We start from the raw sequence: 15,776 nt of genomic DNA on the forward strand, positions 1-15,776 counted from the left end.
ATTTAGTGTACGTGTTACATAAAGTGGGATTAAGATGGAAGTTTTGCCATGAATCCGTCTGGAATGACCACACAGGCTTCACCACCGAATGTCATGTGAGCCACACGTAACAAATGTAAGTCCTCTCGTCAGTAAGGATTGCTGGAAACAGATGAAAATAAACCAATTCAATTGTTTTTGGACATGGATTCTCGACTTTTGTGAGTCTACTGATGACAGACACGCCTAACAAACTTGAAGTTGCTTCATGAAACTGGCTATGTATGGTGGGCTGAATTTTCAAATACTCCCAATGAGCTTTGTCATTGTAGGACCCCTGAAAAGGACCCCAACATGGCTGCCGCAAACCAAAATGGCAGACTTAATGTGTCTTGTCAACCGGATCTGCTGACACCTGGCCAAAACCGACCAGTACGTGTTTACATGACACAAGTGCGATCCAGATCCGATCCAGATCGAGTCATGACGATGGCAACAAAACCACAGGAACAGACAGTGGAACTTGTTTTTGTTTAATGTCCATAAAAGTGTTGACGTTGACATTTTTGGCTTCACAATTGCAATTCAGATGTTAATTTTCGCCTTTGGTGAAAATGTGATGCAGTTCAGTGGACACCTCCGCGGCCCGCGCGCTGGTGGTCATGGCCCCGCCTCCGCATTTGCACGACGACTGCTCCCGGACCAGGCAGGTGAGCAGCTCCAGCACCTGGATCTGGTGCTCCATGTGGGCCTTCTCGCGCCTCTCTTCCCTCTCGGCCGACTCGCGCTGCCGCTGGAGCCACTGGCCCAGGAGCTCCTGGTGCCAGGTGGCCTGCTCCTGCCGTTGCTTCTCCAGCTGCGCCAGGAGGGCCCGCGTCTCGGAAAGCAGCTGCTGGTAGCAGGTCGCCAGGTGCTGGAGGGCGGGGTCGATGCGGCCGGAGGCGTCATCGCCGAGGTGGGCCGAGGCCGCCGCGCCGTCGTCGAGTGTGGTAGCCACGTGTGAAGATGGTGGAGGAGAGCTGGCAACTTCCAGGGTTGGCACTGCGACAGGATACCAAGGTTACCAACGGGTCGGGTCGTTAGTTGATATTCTCGTATCGCTTCCCAGTGAGGCAAAGCAGTTGCATAAGGCAGATCTTAACTACCTTGTTTATTTGTGTAAACGACCTCAACTAAGGACAAATGCTTGTCCTCTCTCTTGCTTATTAACAGAGGTGGCAAATCCAGGTCAGGTCCAGAAAGTAAAAACTCTGCCAGTTTGACGTTAGCCCTTATCGCTAATTGTTTCAGTTGTTGTGCTAGCTAGCTAGCTAGTTCCCATGGTGCTCGTTTACCTGCTAGGGAGCTAGCTAGCTAGCACCAGGGGCTAAAGCCAAACTGTGGCAGGGTTTTTACTTTCTGGACCTGGATTTGCCACCTCTGCCTATTAACCTTATTCACTTGGCAGCAGGGAATCAAAGAGTTCCCTCTCCCCAGTCACTTCATCCAACTCTTCCAGAGGGGACCCCTAGGTTGTCTCTATGGGGCGTTCGTGGAAAATAAAATGATGATGGGATGGATTTTCCCAGAGGACCTCACCAGGGAGGTACCCAGGAGGCATTTAACCAGATGCCCGAGCCACCTCATCTAGCTCCTCTCGATGCGGAGGAGCAGTGGCTGTAGTCTGAGCCCCCTTGAATGGATTTCTCTAAGGAACAGGTGTCAAACTCTAGTCCTCGAGGGCCCCTATCAGGCATGCTCTTGATATTTCCGTCCTCCAACACACCTGGTTCAAATGATCAGCTTGGCCAGCAAGCTCTGCAGGAGCCTGATCATTTGAATCAGGAGTGTTGGATTAGGGAAACATCAGGAATGCGGCCTTCGAACACCGGAGTTTGACACAAGGTTCCTCTTGAAAACCCGCTACACAATTTTGGTGGCTGGTATGCGTGATCTTGTTTTTTTCAGCCCGCAGTGAGAGTGGCAACGTCGATTGATAAAAGCTTAATCAGGTTCTCGTGTCACGCGACCAATCACCAACACAGTTAACGTCGACATTACGACTAAATGGTCATCACGTACCAGTGCCGGCTCCAAGCTTTTTCGCCTTAGCTCTGATCATGTCCGTCGTCCTCATGCTACTCCTACGGATTTGTAATGGCTACGCTATTTATAAGTATGATGAGTGCTTTAATTCTTTCCTAAACAGAAACGTCATCGCTAACAAAACTGATGACATCATTTGTTATGAATGTTGTCATCGACAACAGAGCCTTGTACGTTGGCTATTCGTTAAACAGGTCATGTCCAGCAAATGTTCCAAGTAACAGTAAGTAGACCGTCGTTTTCCTTAACCCGGTCCGTCGGCGCTTTGTGCACCGGACACTGCTGGAGATTTAGGATCCGCACGATCCACTTTGCTGCCCAGAGTCTCTTCTGGGATCAAATGTGTCACGTTGCCATTGAGAAGGTCACATACCGCAAACATACCGCAAAACCTTCGCCTCACCATTTTTACTGGTCCAGATGTTGCAGAATCTCAATTTAAATGTTGCTCTTCACAGAGGACAAAGAATGCCAGTAAGTACGGTTGAAATGTTTTCGATGTCCGCTGTTTAAAGGGTCATAAATAGAGCTGCATCAAACAATTGTTTTAATAATCACTAAATCTGTCAATTATTTTGGAAATAAATCTAATCGAATTTGATTCCATCCCTTTATTGAAAAACTGGTAGTGGAGAGAACGAATTAACAAAAATAATTATGATTCAGTTACTTGTTTGGCCCATAACATGTCAGAAAACAGGCACACATTTTCCATCATCATTTTCCAAAGTAAAAGCAGATGTTGGCTAATGTTTTATTTTGATACAACACAACAATAATCTGTGTGCTTTCATGGACGACTCAAAAAATCAGAGCATATTTACGGTTGAGAAGCTGAAATTCCGAGGATGTGGACAATTTTTTTTAGTCCACAAGGTCTTTAAGCAATTACTCGATTCTGGACAATAATTATAGATTAACTCATTCCCAGCCATTTTCTGAAGCAAACCCCCTTCGCTCCCGGCTGTTTTACTGGATTTTGACTGATTTTACAAGGCCCACAGAATATTGTGTTCTATTTCTTTAAAAACATGGAACCAAAAGAAAGATGAGTTTCTTCTTTCATCAAGAAAAAAGTATATTTGTATCTGTTTCCGTTTTGCAGCAATTATTTAGCATTAGAATATTGCTAAGTGTCATCATTATTCACAAACCTGTTGAAAACACTGTCAAAAAGAGCTTGTTTGCAACATGGCCCTGGTTGATCTCTTATACTCTGCTGCCACCCGCTGGCCGTTTTTTTGTCATAACTACCATTGCTTTAAGCGACCTCTTCAGGTCAGAGCCTGCATCAAAGCCTTCTGTATGCTCTAGCATTAAAAAAAATGTTTTTTTAAACAAAACAATAACAAATACCTTTTTGAGAGTGAAGGACAAAGTATTAAAAAAAAAAGTATTTATACGTTTTGGGGTTTGATTGAGTTAATTTGATGATTACTTAGTTGATTAATTATTAACTTAACATTTAACATAATTTTTTTCTTTTTTTTTCCCCCTTAGAGCTCAGTATTGTTCATTTGATTTGACATCATCATTGCATCTCCTTTTTTAACATAATTTCTTTGTTTGTTTGTTTTTCACAAAAGCATAGGAAGACGTACCGGCAGTCAAAGAATGATCCTGGCGTCTCTCTGGTGAGGGTTCCGGGAATCCGCCGTCGCTCAATTCTGAATCTTCGCAGTTCTCCATCTTGACGTGGAAGTCCAACGGCCATGGAGGGCGGCCTCCATTTTCCTCGGAGGAGCTCGGGTGCTCTCTTCCCTCTGAGATTAAAATGCGTTTGCCAAATTGCGCCATGGGGGCCCGGAAGCGAGGAGCGACCGGCGAACCGTCCGCCGGCCTCCCCAACACGGCGTCCATTTCCTCAAAATACTTGAAGGTGCACATCCGGGATGCGTCCGAGCTCCTCTGCAGTTTGGCCCGCGCGTAGTTGGCCTTGAGGGTTTTGACGCGAAGGCGGCACTGGTGCGGACTCCGGGAGAAGCCCGCGTCGCTCATGCGGGCCGACAGGTGCTTGAAGACGTGGCGGTTGCGCAGGTTTTCCGACAAACTCTTCTGGACGCGCTGGTCGCTCCAGGCGCAAAGCAGCACCTGCGTCTCCTCTGCCGTCCAGTTGACCGAGCGCTCGGCCTCCCGCTTGCCTTGGCAAGAAGGGGGTGGAACAATGAAAAGGGAATAAAACATACATTTTCAAATTGGATGCAAATACGTTTCTTTGAATTCAAAGTCGATATGTCCAGACTACGGAATGACATTTACAATACACAATGGTCCAAAGTTTAGGGACTCTTTTCCATGTTAGTCAATGGAAAAATGTTTCTAAATGTTTGTTACAGAAACAATGGAACGAATAGAAAATGGTGTCTCTAAATATTTGACTAAACATTTGTGAGAAGTCAGTTTAAAAACTTTTTCCCATGTTATTCTATGAGAAACGTCTCTTGACTTTTGACTGCTGCCTTTTCTCAACTAAAAAAAAAACCTGTTCACTAATCAAGTCAACTAATTTAATATAATAGAAGTACTCAGCTGAGAATTTGCATGCTGTACCGTTCAAAAGTTTCAAAACATCTTATTGACTAGCATTGGAAAGGCTTCAAATTTTCAACAATTGTGTTTGTCAAAATATATAGGATTGTTAAAAAATGTATCTAATGAAAAAAAAGTACATTCTAACCCACAGATCATTAGGTCGTTTTCTGATCGCATTCTACCTAACAGTCAGTTGTGCACTGTTTCATAAATTGTTGCCGTCGTTTTACCTTTTACTAAGTAGGTGTGCTGTCATTTGTTCATTCTATGGTCAAAACTTAGACAACGTTAAGGAAACGTTTTTTCGAGTGATGCTGTGAAACGCATCTCCACTCTCACGTGAACAATAAGTCATGACTACACACCCTTAGTTCAATATAATAAACAAGACCTGACCAAACAGCTGCAATACCGGAATGTAAATATTCGCACTCATGCCATATCATAATGTGGACATTATTCCAAATGTGACGAATTGTTCTGCAAGCTGCTGACAACTCCGAGCCAAGTAATTTAGCACAGTATTCGCAAACATTTTTCAAAGGAAAACACCCACTTCAAACTTCATCAAACACGGAGTTAAGTTAGCACTCGAACGCGTTAAATAAAGCGTTCGCGGTGTAATGATTCAATATTTATCACAAAATGTCAAGAAAACTAATCAGGAAGTGGCGGTGCTGGCTGTTGTTAGCATGGTTAGCTGGCGTCATATAAGTCGGCAGTACAAACAAAGTGTAAGGTTTACAATCATAACAATAATAATAAAAAGCATTCTTACGTCTCGTGGTGGACACAGAAGTTGTGGAATTGATGGTCGGCAGATTCATTTTTGGACTGCGAGCTGCGAGGAATGTAAACAGCGCAGCCACTTCCGGGTGAGGGCGGCGATCATCTGACGTCATCAAACGGGCGACGGGACCAGAAAACATCGCACACCCATACAAAAATGTTTCTCATAAATCAGTATTCATCTCTGCTTAAAAGTTTACAAACAGGAAACCTGTATTTTTTATTTTTTATTTTATTTTTTTTAAAGTTCTTTCGGCATTTTTCAAATCGTCATGCCATATTTTGTATTGTTTCGTGTTTAATATATTTCACGCTTTACTTTGTTCAACTGTTCAGCATAAATTATAATATAGTTTATTTAGTGTATATTAAATTGCGTTGTAATATGTTAAAGGTACACATGTAAAATATATTTAATATATAATATAATATAAATATATTTGTATAAAACCAATGCATTATTTCAATAAAATATATTTTAAAATGCATGTAACTAAAAAAAATGCAGTTGCAATTAGTTGTCATTCTGTAGGCAGAATGCAATAAGATGAGAAAATGACAGATGAGAAAATTCAGCTTTTTCTTTCTCATACATTATTGTCAAAATTTTACAGACATCTCTCAGGAAGGAAATGACTTCCAGTGTAGAGCCACAACGATGCCAGCCACGTGTATTGACATTGCTTTGTGTGAAATGCATGCCTGCACTTCAGAATGTGTATTTTGAATATCAAGGGAGGAAACGCGCGGAGGAAACGTCTCCTCCAGGTTGTCTCAGATTTCTGAGACGTGTCCCCGTCTGCTGCGACCCCCTACTTGCAGCATCACAACCCCCCAAAGCAAGCCCTTCTTTCCACACCCAATTAGTGTGTGTGTGGGGGGTGCAGGCATGTCTGATCTCCTGCTGGAACATTTGCATGTTTACCATTCAGCTTTTGTTCTGCTGACCTTTGACATGTCAATCATCAGCATGAGAATCTACATTAAAAAAAAAAATTCATATGAAACACTTTCATGTGCTTAACCAAACCGCATGAACGAGTGAAGTTAAATTATAAGGCAACACCACAAGGCAATTGTAATCTACAGGGGAAGTGACGTCTCCTTGCCAGGCCCGGATTTACTTTAAGATGAAAACCAAAACATACATTCTGCCAAAAAAATTACATTTCATGTTTGATGTAATCACTTAAATAAATGATGTAAAGCTAAATAGTTTTAGAGTGTAGATGTTTACGAATAAAAAAAATCAAACAATGAAAAATGAAGTAAAACAATATTTTAAATTTTTCTATCAGTAAAAGAGAAAAAACATAAAAAATAATTAAAATAGGGGGAACTACAAAATCAAAAGTAAAATTAAAAAAAGGATAATATGGTATACATTAAAGTACATAAAAATGGAAAATACAAAAAGTGAGCATTTTGATCAATAACTTTTTATTTTATTATTATTATTATTATTCAATAAGTCAATTCCAGTCATCCAATATGTACCCAATTGCACTTGATACTTGACCACAAAAGACTTTTTATTGATTCTGTGGCGCAACGTTAGCGCGTCTGACTCCAGATCAGAAGGTTGCGTGTTCAATTTCTCTTTTCATTGTGGTGTTGCTGATGTCAACGTGTACTTCCTCACTACATTGTGGCCGGTCATCAAGAATGCTTTTCCACTTCCTGTCCTATCAACTTAATCTGCCATTATGCACAAATGAGAGCGTGGGGGTATAGCTCAGTGGTAGAGCATTTGACTGCAGATCAAGAGGTCCCCGGTTCAAATCCGGATGCCCCCTATGTCTCTTTTTTCCATAGTTGTAATGAAAACATGAATTCACAGTTAGTTAAGAAAGAAAACTCGAGACTGTCGACTGTTCATGTCTATCACTTTTTGTGGGCCTGACCTGCAGCGGCTTTGCAACTCTTCCAGATCCCAACACGACAACTTCACTGACTCTGTGGCGCAACGGTAGCGCGTCTGACTCCAGATCAGAAGGTTGCGTGTTCAAATCACGTCAGGGTCATTTTTTTTTTCTCATCATTGTGGCAAAGATCCGGACGTCTCTGGTTCCAATCCAGATTTCCTGCTGTGCTTTTTCTTTGTACAAATGCGAGAGTTCAGAGTTGAGAAAAGCAACTGTCCGCAACAGCTGCTAAAAACTTGACAACTGCGGAATTTTTAACACTCAAAGTGTGTTTGCTACGTTCAAAACTTGTGACTTTTCACACTAGCGACTATTAATCTGCAATAAATAAAAGTGACGCCACACAGTTGCGCCACAGAGCCCATGAAAAGCAAGCTCTGAACAGGTGTCAAGTGCATTGGTCGGGTTCGGAAACTGTCAGGTGTTAAACTTCACACCGCCAGAGGTGGCAAATCCAAGTCCAGAAAGTAAAAGCCCTGCCACAGTTTGGCTTTAGCTTCCGGTGCTAGCTTGCTAGCTCCCATGGTTTTCGTTTACCTGCTAGCTAGCATTGGGGGCTAAAGCCAAACTGTGGCAGGGTTTTTACTTTCAGGCGCTAGCGAGCGCCCTAGCTAGCTCCCATGGTGCTCGTTTACCTGCTAGGGAGCTAGCTAGCTAGCTAGCATCAGGGGCTAAAGCCAAACTGTGGCAGGGTTTTGACTTTCTGGACCTGGATTTGATTTGCCACCTCTGGTGAAATGGAACAGGGTGAAACAGATACCAGGACTGACTGCTGTCTGCTAAATCAAATAATTTTGACTCAAAAATCGTTCTTTGAATTGAAAATTGATTCTGAATCAAATCGCAGACCCAAAAATCGAAATCGAATTGAATTGTGAGACGGTCAAAGATTCTCACTCCAATTTTTTACAAAATTATATTATATTATATTATATTATATTATTTGAAGGGACAATTAATGTCACAGATATTCACTCAGGACTACAAAGGAAAAAGGCGGGAAATTCACATCTTCATTAGGCAGCGGGAACAAAGCTTTAAATACTAGACTGCACACCCCTCGTCTCTCACACAAGCACACGCACACACGAACACACACGAACACACACGAACACACACACGAACACACCTCGTCTGGAAGACTACGTATAGGAATTTCCACCTTAACGTCTCACTTCCTCATGTGCTGAAAACAGGAAGCACTTTAAGAGGCTAAAAGTGGAAATCAAACGTTCTAAATTTACACACCAGGCACCGAAACTGACCATGTTTGGTCTTTGCTTCGGAGGCAAAGATTGTTTCTTACATAATAGCCTTGACGTGAATAAGGAATGTAGGTCGGCACATTCCATCAGTAGCCAGAGGTCAGAATTCCTGCTAATAGCAGGACGCCACAAACGAGTCAAAGTTCTCAGTGGTAAAGTGTGCGAAGTGACCTAGAACACTGAATCCAGTAACCTCTACTAACAGCAGGACCAGATCCTAGACAGAACCAGGACCTTGACTAGAACAAGTGACTAAAGTAGAACAGTACCAGACCTCGAACGGGACCAGAGCCAATGGCAGGATCAAGTCATAGTTTGGACAAGGGTCTAGGAACCAACTAGGACCAAAGTCTGGATCAGCAGCTAGCGCAGGACGGAGCTCAGGACCAGGACATAGATCAGGATTAGGAGGCACAAACAACCCCAAAGATTACATAAGACCTGGGCCTGGACCAGCACGGCACCAGGATATGGACAGGATGAGGACCAAGGCTGAGACCAACATAAGACCAGTATCAGGGCCTCGACCAGGACCTAGGCCAGTAACAAGGCATAGATCAGAATGAGGGCACAGAGAAAACAAGATCCCGATACCAAAACCAGCAAGATGCACTCGGACCAGGGCCTAAAGTAGGGTTTAGGTATAGACTAGGGATAGGTCTTAGAGCAGGACCAGGGCATATAACGGCACCAGGCCTCAATTGGGACCAAAGCTGAGATTAGGATCTGTGCTTTGACCATGACAGAGATCAGGACCAGCAAGTTGCAGACCAGCATGAGATCAGGATGAGGACATTGGCAGGATGAAGGTCTGGCCCAGGAAAAGTGTCACAACCCAGACCTTAGGCCAGTAAGGAGGAATAGTTCAGGACCAGACAAGGTAGTAGAAAGGGGGTCCACAGGAGATCTCCTCCATGTGTGGTCAGGATCGGTTTACCAGCAGAAAGAGAAAAAAAAAAACAGGCCTGAGGGGCAGCAGACATTCCTCACTTGCCAAAAGAGGGACTGGGGGGTCGTCACGGTGACCTCGGAGGCACACATTCCACCCCATGCGAGGTAGTTGGGGGGGATGGGAAGGAGGGGGGGGGGGGTTGTTTGAGGTCTACCGTTTTGTTTACAAGTGGCCACTTCAGGGTCGATTTGGAATAGGACATCGCAAACATTCAATTGTTACTCAGCACACAAGAATAACCTTGGGCAATGAGCCACATGCTGCGTCACCAAGGCATGACCACACGTGGCGGCATGCTCACTCGAGTCTCGGCTATTTCCGTTCAATTCAAAGTCGTTGAGTTTGTCCAGTGTCGCGTTTCATGACCTGCGGCCGCTGGTAGTTCTTTTAACTCATTGGCTGGCAGCCATTTTGACTGACTCCTGTGTTTGTATATGATGTGAATAATGTGGAGAGAAAAAAAAAAGAGTCAGCGAGTGGTTTGGAGGTTCCAATGTGAGGTCCAAGATCTGCCAAGACCACCCTGGAAACGAGCCGCATAACACAAACACACACACACGGGCGTGTGCAGTTAAAACTTAAACGTTTATGTTACATTCACATGAGTTGTGTGCGTTTTTTTTTAAGAAAGTTTTTTTTTTTCAAAAATGAAAAAGATTAGAAAAAAACGTTTTCAAGAATGATATATTTGATTTTGTTGTAATTTTTTTGATTTTTTTTTTGCTTATTTTGTATTTGGGGGAAAAGTAATCTTGAAAATGTTTTGTTATTTTGAGAAAAATTAATAATCCTACTGGAAATGGCGCTGCATTTTTTTAGACTTGTTTTTATAGAAAAATAATTAAAGATTAAAAGTTTTTTTAATTTTAGTTTATTTTTTAGAAACCAAGTAGTACTTGGGGGGGGGGGGAATGTAAACCTTTCTTTAAAAAGTTAGTCTATTGTTGGGATTTCTAATTTATACAATTTATATATATTTTTTAAATTAAGTTTCTTAAAGGAATATTGTTCTGACCTCTTTTTGAGAAAAAAATCTATTTACATAAAAATGGAGGAAAAAGTAGTGGTCAATTTTTTTTTTTTCAAGAAAAAAGTCATAATGTTTCATGAAATAGTGAAGTGCTTTTCTTACACGACGTGTTTTTTTTTTTTTTTTGATGGGCTTTTTGTGTTCCTGAAACCAGACAAACGGGCCACTTTTTTTCTGGCTTTCTCCCCTGTGAGTGTTTTGATTTGAAATGCGATGTTTTCGCTGCTTTACTGTTGTGTCAACTTGACATACGTGCGATTGCGCAACTCAAATCTCTCTCAGATGGCGTCTGGTGGCTCGTCACGAATCACGCGGCGGTCGTCGGAGTTCGCGAATCTCAAAGACGGACGCGTCTTCACGTCGTTACTTTCTTTCCACATCATAAACTCGTCCACGTCCACACAATACGGCCTACTTTGCTTTGTCTGTCTGCGTTCTCATTTGCATATTAGTGTCGTTGACTATGATTTTTTTTTTTTTTTGGAGACATTTTCATGTACATGAATGACATCACTCCAAACAAAACGTCAACGCAGTTGCATCCTCCTTTGCCTACAAATATGCATAAAGCTTTTCTTTTTTCTTCTTCAATGTTCACATCACCAGAAGCCATTCAAGACACATTCTCATTCCTTTCATTTGATTTCTGTCACGTCGTCATTTAACGTCAAAGCTCAACGACGTCGCTTTATCACGAAAGACGTCGAGCGACGCTCGTCCAATTCCCAAACGCTTCGGGATAACGACATCAAATGGGATTTCCGTGCGCGTGCGCGTGCGCGCGTGCGATTGTAATGTACCGTAGCCTCATGTGTGATTCATCAGGATGAGCCCGGCCTCATCTTTATTGTTATTATGATTATCATAATAGGATGAACAACATTACAAGTCATGCGAGCTCACACAAACGCACTTTTGAAATCTCACACAAAAGGGATTCTTTCATGTGGAAAACACACAAGAATCGGATTTTGGCTCAAAAGTTGTCGTTTTGGGGAGTGGAAATAGTTCTTTTAAAGTGTATATTTTAAAAAATTTTTTAGAAAAAGGCAATTTTGGAGGGGAAAAGTCATTTTCTTTAGAGAGATTAAATAACACCTTGAAATGTAAAAAAAAAAAAAGATTAATGAGGCGTTGGCCCTGGAAAGGACGGAAATGAAGGTTCGCCGCAGGTTACAGGGAGAAGAGACCAAGATGGCGGACGAGTTGAAATATTGAGGCTCAACAGTCCAGAGCGATGGAGAGCGCGGGAAAGAAATGAAGAAGCGTAACGAGGCAGGCTGGAACAGGTGGAGAAAAGTGGCAGGAGTGAGAGAAGAGTTTCAGCCCAAATGAAAAGTCAGACAGATTCTCTTTGAAAGGTTTCTACAAAAACAGCTTCTTTTTTAACAGTGGAAAATTCCGATTTTTTTAATTCATTTTTTTAGGGACTTGTTTAATAAATATTCTTGTTTTCCAGTAAATGATAAGACAAATATATATATATATTTTTTTTTTTTACAAAGACACTTTGTTTAAAATGATAAAAACATTACAAAATTTTATTTGTATTAAGAAAGATAATTTTGAGGGTAAACGTCATGTTTTGAATCGAGTCGTCCACACCAAAAAGGAGCTTTTTGAAGGGAAAAAGTCTTGGGAGTTTTCTTTTACAAACATTCATTTTAAAACTCAAAGATTGTTTAAGAAGGCCCCCTCTCCCATATTTTATTTATTTATTTTGTTTTTTTTTTTTAGGAAAAAGCAACTTTTTTTTTTTTTAAAGCAGAATGGGATCATGTGACTGGAACCAAACTAGCCAAAGCTACATTAGCATGTTAGCTCGTGGCGCTGCAAATTGAATTGCATGAGCGTCAGTTGAAAGTTGAAAGAAGGTCAAGCGTCCGTAAAGTGGAACGGGACCTTTGCGGAACCCGCGCTCTTACATAAGCGAGCCCTAAAAAGAATAATGGCCGATATTCATACGATAAGCCGAGCTTTAATGAGATTAGCATGCCGCGCGTTATCGAGGTTAATCGGCTTAATGCGGACGACCAAACACCACCCAAGCAAATTCATTTCCTGCGCGCCAGATTGCGAGAGCGAGAAAGGGGCGGGTCGTCTAATGCTATTGGCCGAGCCTGTTGACAATCAAGCAATGATTGCATCATCCATAAAGCAAATGCAGGCAGCTTCTTTTTAATCAAAAAAAGTTGCAATTTTATGAGAAGTATTGGTTTGGTTTTTTTAGTAAGTAAATTGCAATGTTACAACAAAAGGGCACATTTTTTTCTAAGATAAAAGTTGTTACCGAAAGACAATATATATATTTTTTAAATATTACATTACATTATAACTGGTTTGCAAGGGGGAAAAAATACAATATAATGATCAATTATATTTTTTTGCAGTCTCAACTGGGATAAAGTCATACTTTCTTTTCTAAAAATAAATAAATAAAATAAAAGGTAAAAATATAATTAAATCAATTGAAATGAAAAAGTGGCCATTTTCTAAATAAATAATTAAAAACTAGGGGTGTCAAAATGAGTGCGTCAATCTTGAGTTAATTTAAAGTTCCTTTAACGCCACTAATGTTTTAAAGGCACGATTAATGAGCGGCCCCTAATTGGAAAGCCTTTAGTGGGCAAATTCCCGTCGCAACGCAGCAGGCACGTCCACGTCAAAATTTAGCAGGAATAAATGTATTAATAATGCATTTATTTGTGGAGACTGGGGTCAAGTTGTCTTTTACAATTTTAGAAATGTGCAGAATTTCACGAGTTACTCGCAGTTATGCCATCTAGTGGCAGCAAAAGACCTCAACACAAATCAATATCACTCTTTTTAATTTTAACTCAATTTTATAAAATATTGTGAAATTACTCCATCAATGATCATCATCATATCATATTTCTATTAGTTGAACATTTTTCCACTTTCACATTCAAAAAACTTAGGGAAAAAATCTTTTATTGTACTGTAAATTTGCGATGAATCGGGAGTTAATTACGGTTTAAAATTTTAATCGCCTGACAGCCCTATTAAAATCATTATTTAAGAGTTTTTTTTGTTTTTTTTAGCTGAAATGAAAACACGGAAAAATCTTTTTCTTTGCATCGATTGTACTTTTTCGTTCCTCATGTACACACACACACACACACACACACACACGCACACACACACACACACACACACACACAGTGAACATACTGTATGTGACATTCCCAGCTGGCTAATTCCTTCTTCGTGCTTGAGTGTTTATGTGCACACACACACACACACAAACTACTTCCTTGTTCATACACAATCAGCTTGATGCCGTTACATAACCTGTGTGTGTGCGTTAACATTCCAAGGCTTTCTTTCAGACTCGTTTGTCATCTTTGACCCAAAACCCATCAAAGACGTAATATTAGCACATCTGATGACGACGACGCGACACAATATCCCATCAAGCCATCAAAGTTTGACCCCCAAAACAGATTCCAGTCGATGCCGAGCGGCTGCGACTTCACGCACAGCGAGCAGCAACAACTCTCACGGAGCTTTTGGTAGTTTTGGACCTTCTTTGCCTCGTCTACTCGCTGTTAATTGCGCTGCATGTCTTCCAGTAGTGCTCAGTGCTGCCCCACATGTTGTGGCACATCGTGGTACTACACTTGAAGTGTCCAAGTGTGACTAAAAAAAAAAGAACGTTTGCTTAAAAGTCCACAAGACGCCAACATTCACTTGATTTCTGTTTGTACGATTTCCCAGGCAGGAAAAGACGGTAACAAAAAGGGACATTTTATGTAAGCGTACGTCAGAGTCGATACGGTTTGACGCGGCGAGCCGAGGATGATTCTCGTCAAGCGTGTGCAGAAGTCCTTGCAAAAACAAACAAAAAAAAAACCATTTTTTTCAAACAAGATTTTGCTTGACATTCAAAGGCCTCAAAATCACATTTGGGCAAGAATGAAGATTCGTTTGTACGCCTTTGAAAAGGTTCTGACTTTAATCCGGAAGGTCATCCTTCATTTTCCGTTATCTTGTGACACATTTCTCTCATCATTTCATACTACACACACACACACACACACAGAAATCAAGCAGATTGCGATGATGCCTGATGGATTTGCTTGTGCTGTTTATGGATTATAGCTGTGTGTGTGTGTGTGTGTGTGTGTGTGTGTGCTTATGTAATGACCAGCCGCTCCAATTCCACGTCAAGACAACATGACAAGCAACAAGCAAAAAAACACAACCTGAGAAGCCTCACGTCTTCTTTTACTGTACAATGTTTGCACTTCACAACAGCTGACTGACCTGCCGTTTTCTTTTTCTTTGGCTTTCTTCCCTCCGTGCAAACTTTTATCAACAGCTTCTTTACGTGGCAAGATTCTCGCTCTCAAAATAAGTCAAGTGCAAAAACCACAAGGACGAGCGAGCGCAAAGAGTTGGAAGGGCCGCCAATCAGTATCCGCTTTCATTCCGCTGTTGCCGTGGCAACGTCGTCAGCATCACCCGGAAACAAAACAAAAACAAATCGGCAGGTGAGGATTCCTTACCTCCCGCACAGGAAGTGCACATCCCAGGACTTCAACCAGGAACTTCGCCATCGCGGAGATCCCAAAGACAACCAGGAAGAGCGATAATACGACGATGACGATGATGATGATGGACGGATGAAGAGCATCTGCCAAATCCGCGGCAGAAGTTGTGGGCGGGGCCGTGAGCCGACACATGCAGGTGGCAGATTTCCTGCCAGAAAAAATAGTCTCTCTCTCTCTCTCTCTCTCTCTCTCTATATATATATACTACAAAGGTGATTTATTTAGCAGAATACAAAGAATTACAGACTAAGGCAGTTAAGTTGCAGGGGAAAATTATTAATAAATTATTAATAAAAATTAACTAGTACTAATTAAAATAGCACAAAATGCAATTTATTTGCCTGAATAATAAGAATTTAAAAACCCATCAAGGGGAATAAGAATTAAAGCCCCCCCCCAAAAAAAATATTACGTTGTTCAAATTCAGAAAAGGTCATGAAATAAGAATTAAAGCAACAACATCCTCCTCAACCCACATATACAAGAATGATAAGAATCGAAGCACCCTAAATGGGATTCTTTTTGCCAATATAACAAGAATTAAAGCCTCTAAATAGACAATTGAAAGGAAAATAATTTTACCCTGATTCCCCTTCCTTGCTGGTCAAACAATAACAAGAAGTTGCTCAAATAGTAATAATAATT

General features: G+C 41.4%; 2 protein-coding genes and 2 non-coding genes across 4 annotated transcripts in view; 2 read left to right on the forward strand and 2 right to left on the reverse strand.

Moving 5' to 3' along the window:
- rasgef1ba (RasGEF domain family, member 1Ba) overlaps positions 1–15,243 on the reverse strand; it is a 29,975-nt gene extending 14,732 nt beyond the window's left edge. The window contains exon 1 of the mRNA XM_077561451.1: positions 15,087–15,243. Coding sequence (XP_077417577.1) covers positions 15,087–15,137 — 51 coding nt within the window. The 5' untranslated portion in view covers positions 15,138–15,243. The remainder of the gene's footprint in view (positions 1–15,086) is intronic.
- LOC144048946 (uncharacterized) lies at positions 499–7,777 on the reverse strand. The gene is made up of 3 exons (XM_077561453.1): positions 5,375–7,777; positions 3,666–4,205; positions 499–1,020 (listed from the first exon to the last, which is right to left on the reverse strand). Exons 1-3 carry the CDS (start codon positions 5,523–5,525, stop codon positions 572–574), a joined length of 1,140 nt encoding a protein of 379 aa, XP_077417579.1. The 5' UTR covers positions 5,526–7,777; the 3' UTR covers positions 499–571.
- On the forward strand, positions 7,110–7,181 carry trnac-gca (transfer RNA cysteine (anticodon GCA)). Its single transcript has one exon. It is a non-coding gene; the product is annotated as a tRNA-Cys (tRNA).
- On the forward strand, positions 7,338–7,409 carry trnaw-cca (transfer RNA tryptophan (anticodon CCA)). Its single transcript has one exon. It is a non-coding gene; the product is annotated as a tRNA-Trp (tRNA).
- Positions 15,244–15,776: the final 533 nt, after the last annotated feature.

Source organism: Vanacampus margaritifer, chromosome 3 (assembly GCF_051991255.1).
Source record: "Vanacampus margaritifer isolate UIUO_Vmar chromosome 3, RoL_Vmar_1.0, whole genome shotgun sequence".
NCBI classification, from domain to species: Eukaryota; Metazoa; Chordata; class Actinopteri; order Syngnathiformes; family Syngnathidae; genus Vanacampus; species Vanacampus margaritifer.

Excerpts from the sequence above, each read along its gene's own strand:
- LOC144048946 (XM_077561453.1), bottom strand. The coding sequence starts at position 5,525 with ATGTTTTCTGGTCCCGTCGCCCGTTTGATGACGTCAGATGATCGCCGC. Across the intron at positions 4,206-5,374 it reads TTCTGTGTCCACCACGAGAC|GCAAGCGGGAGGCCGAGCGC; the intron begins GTAAGAATGCTT and ends CTTCTTGCCAAG. Across the intron at positions 1,021-3,665 it reads GGATCATTCTTTGACTGCCG|TGCCAACCCTGGAAGTTGCC; the intron begins GTACGTCTTCCT and ends ATCCTGTCGCAG.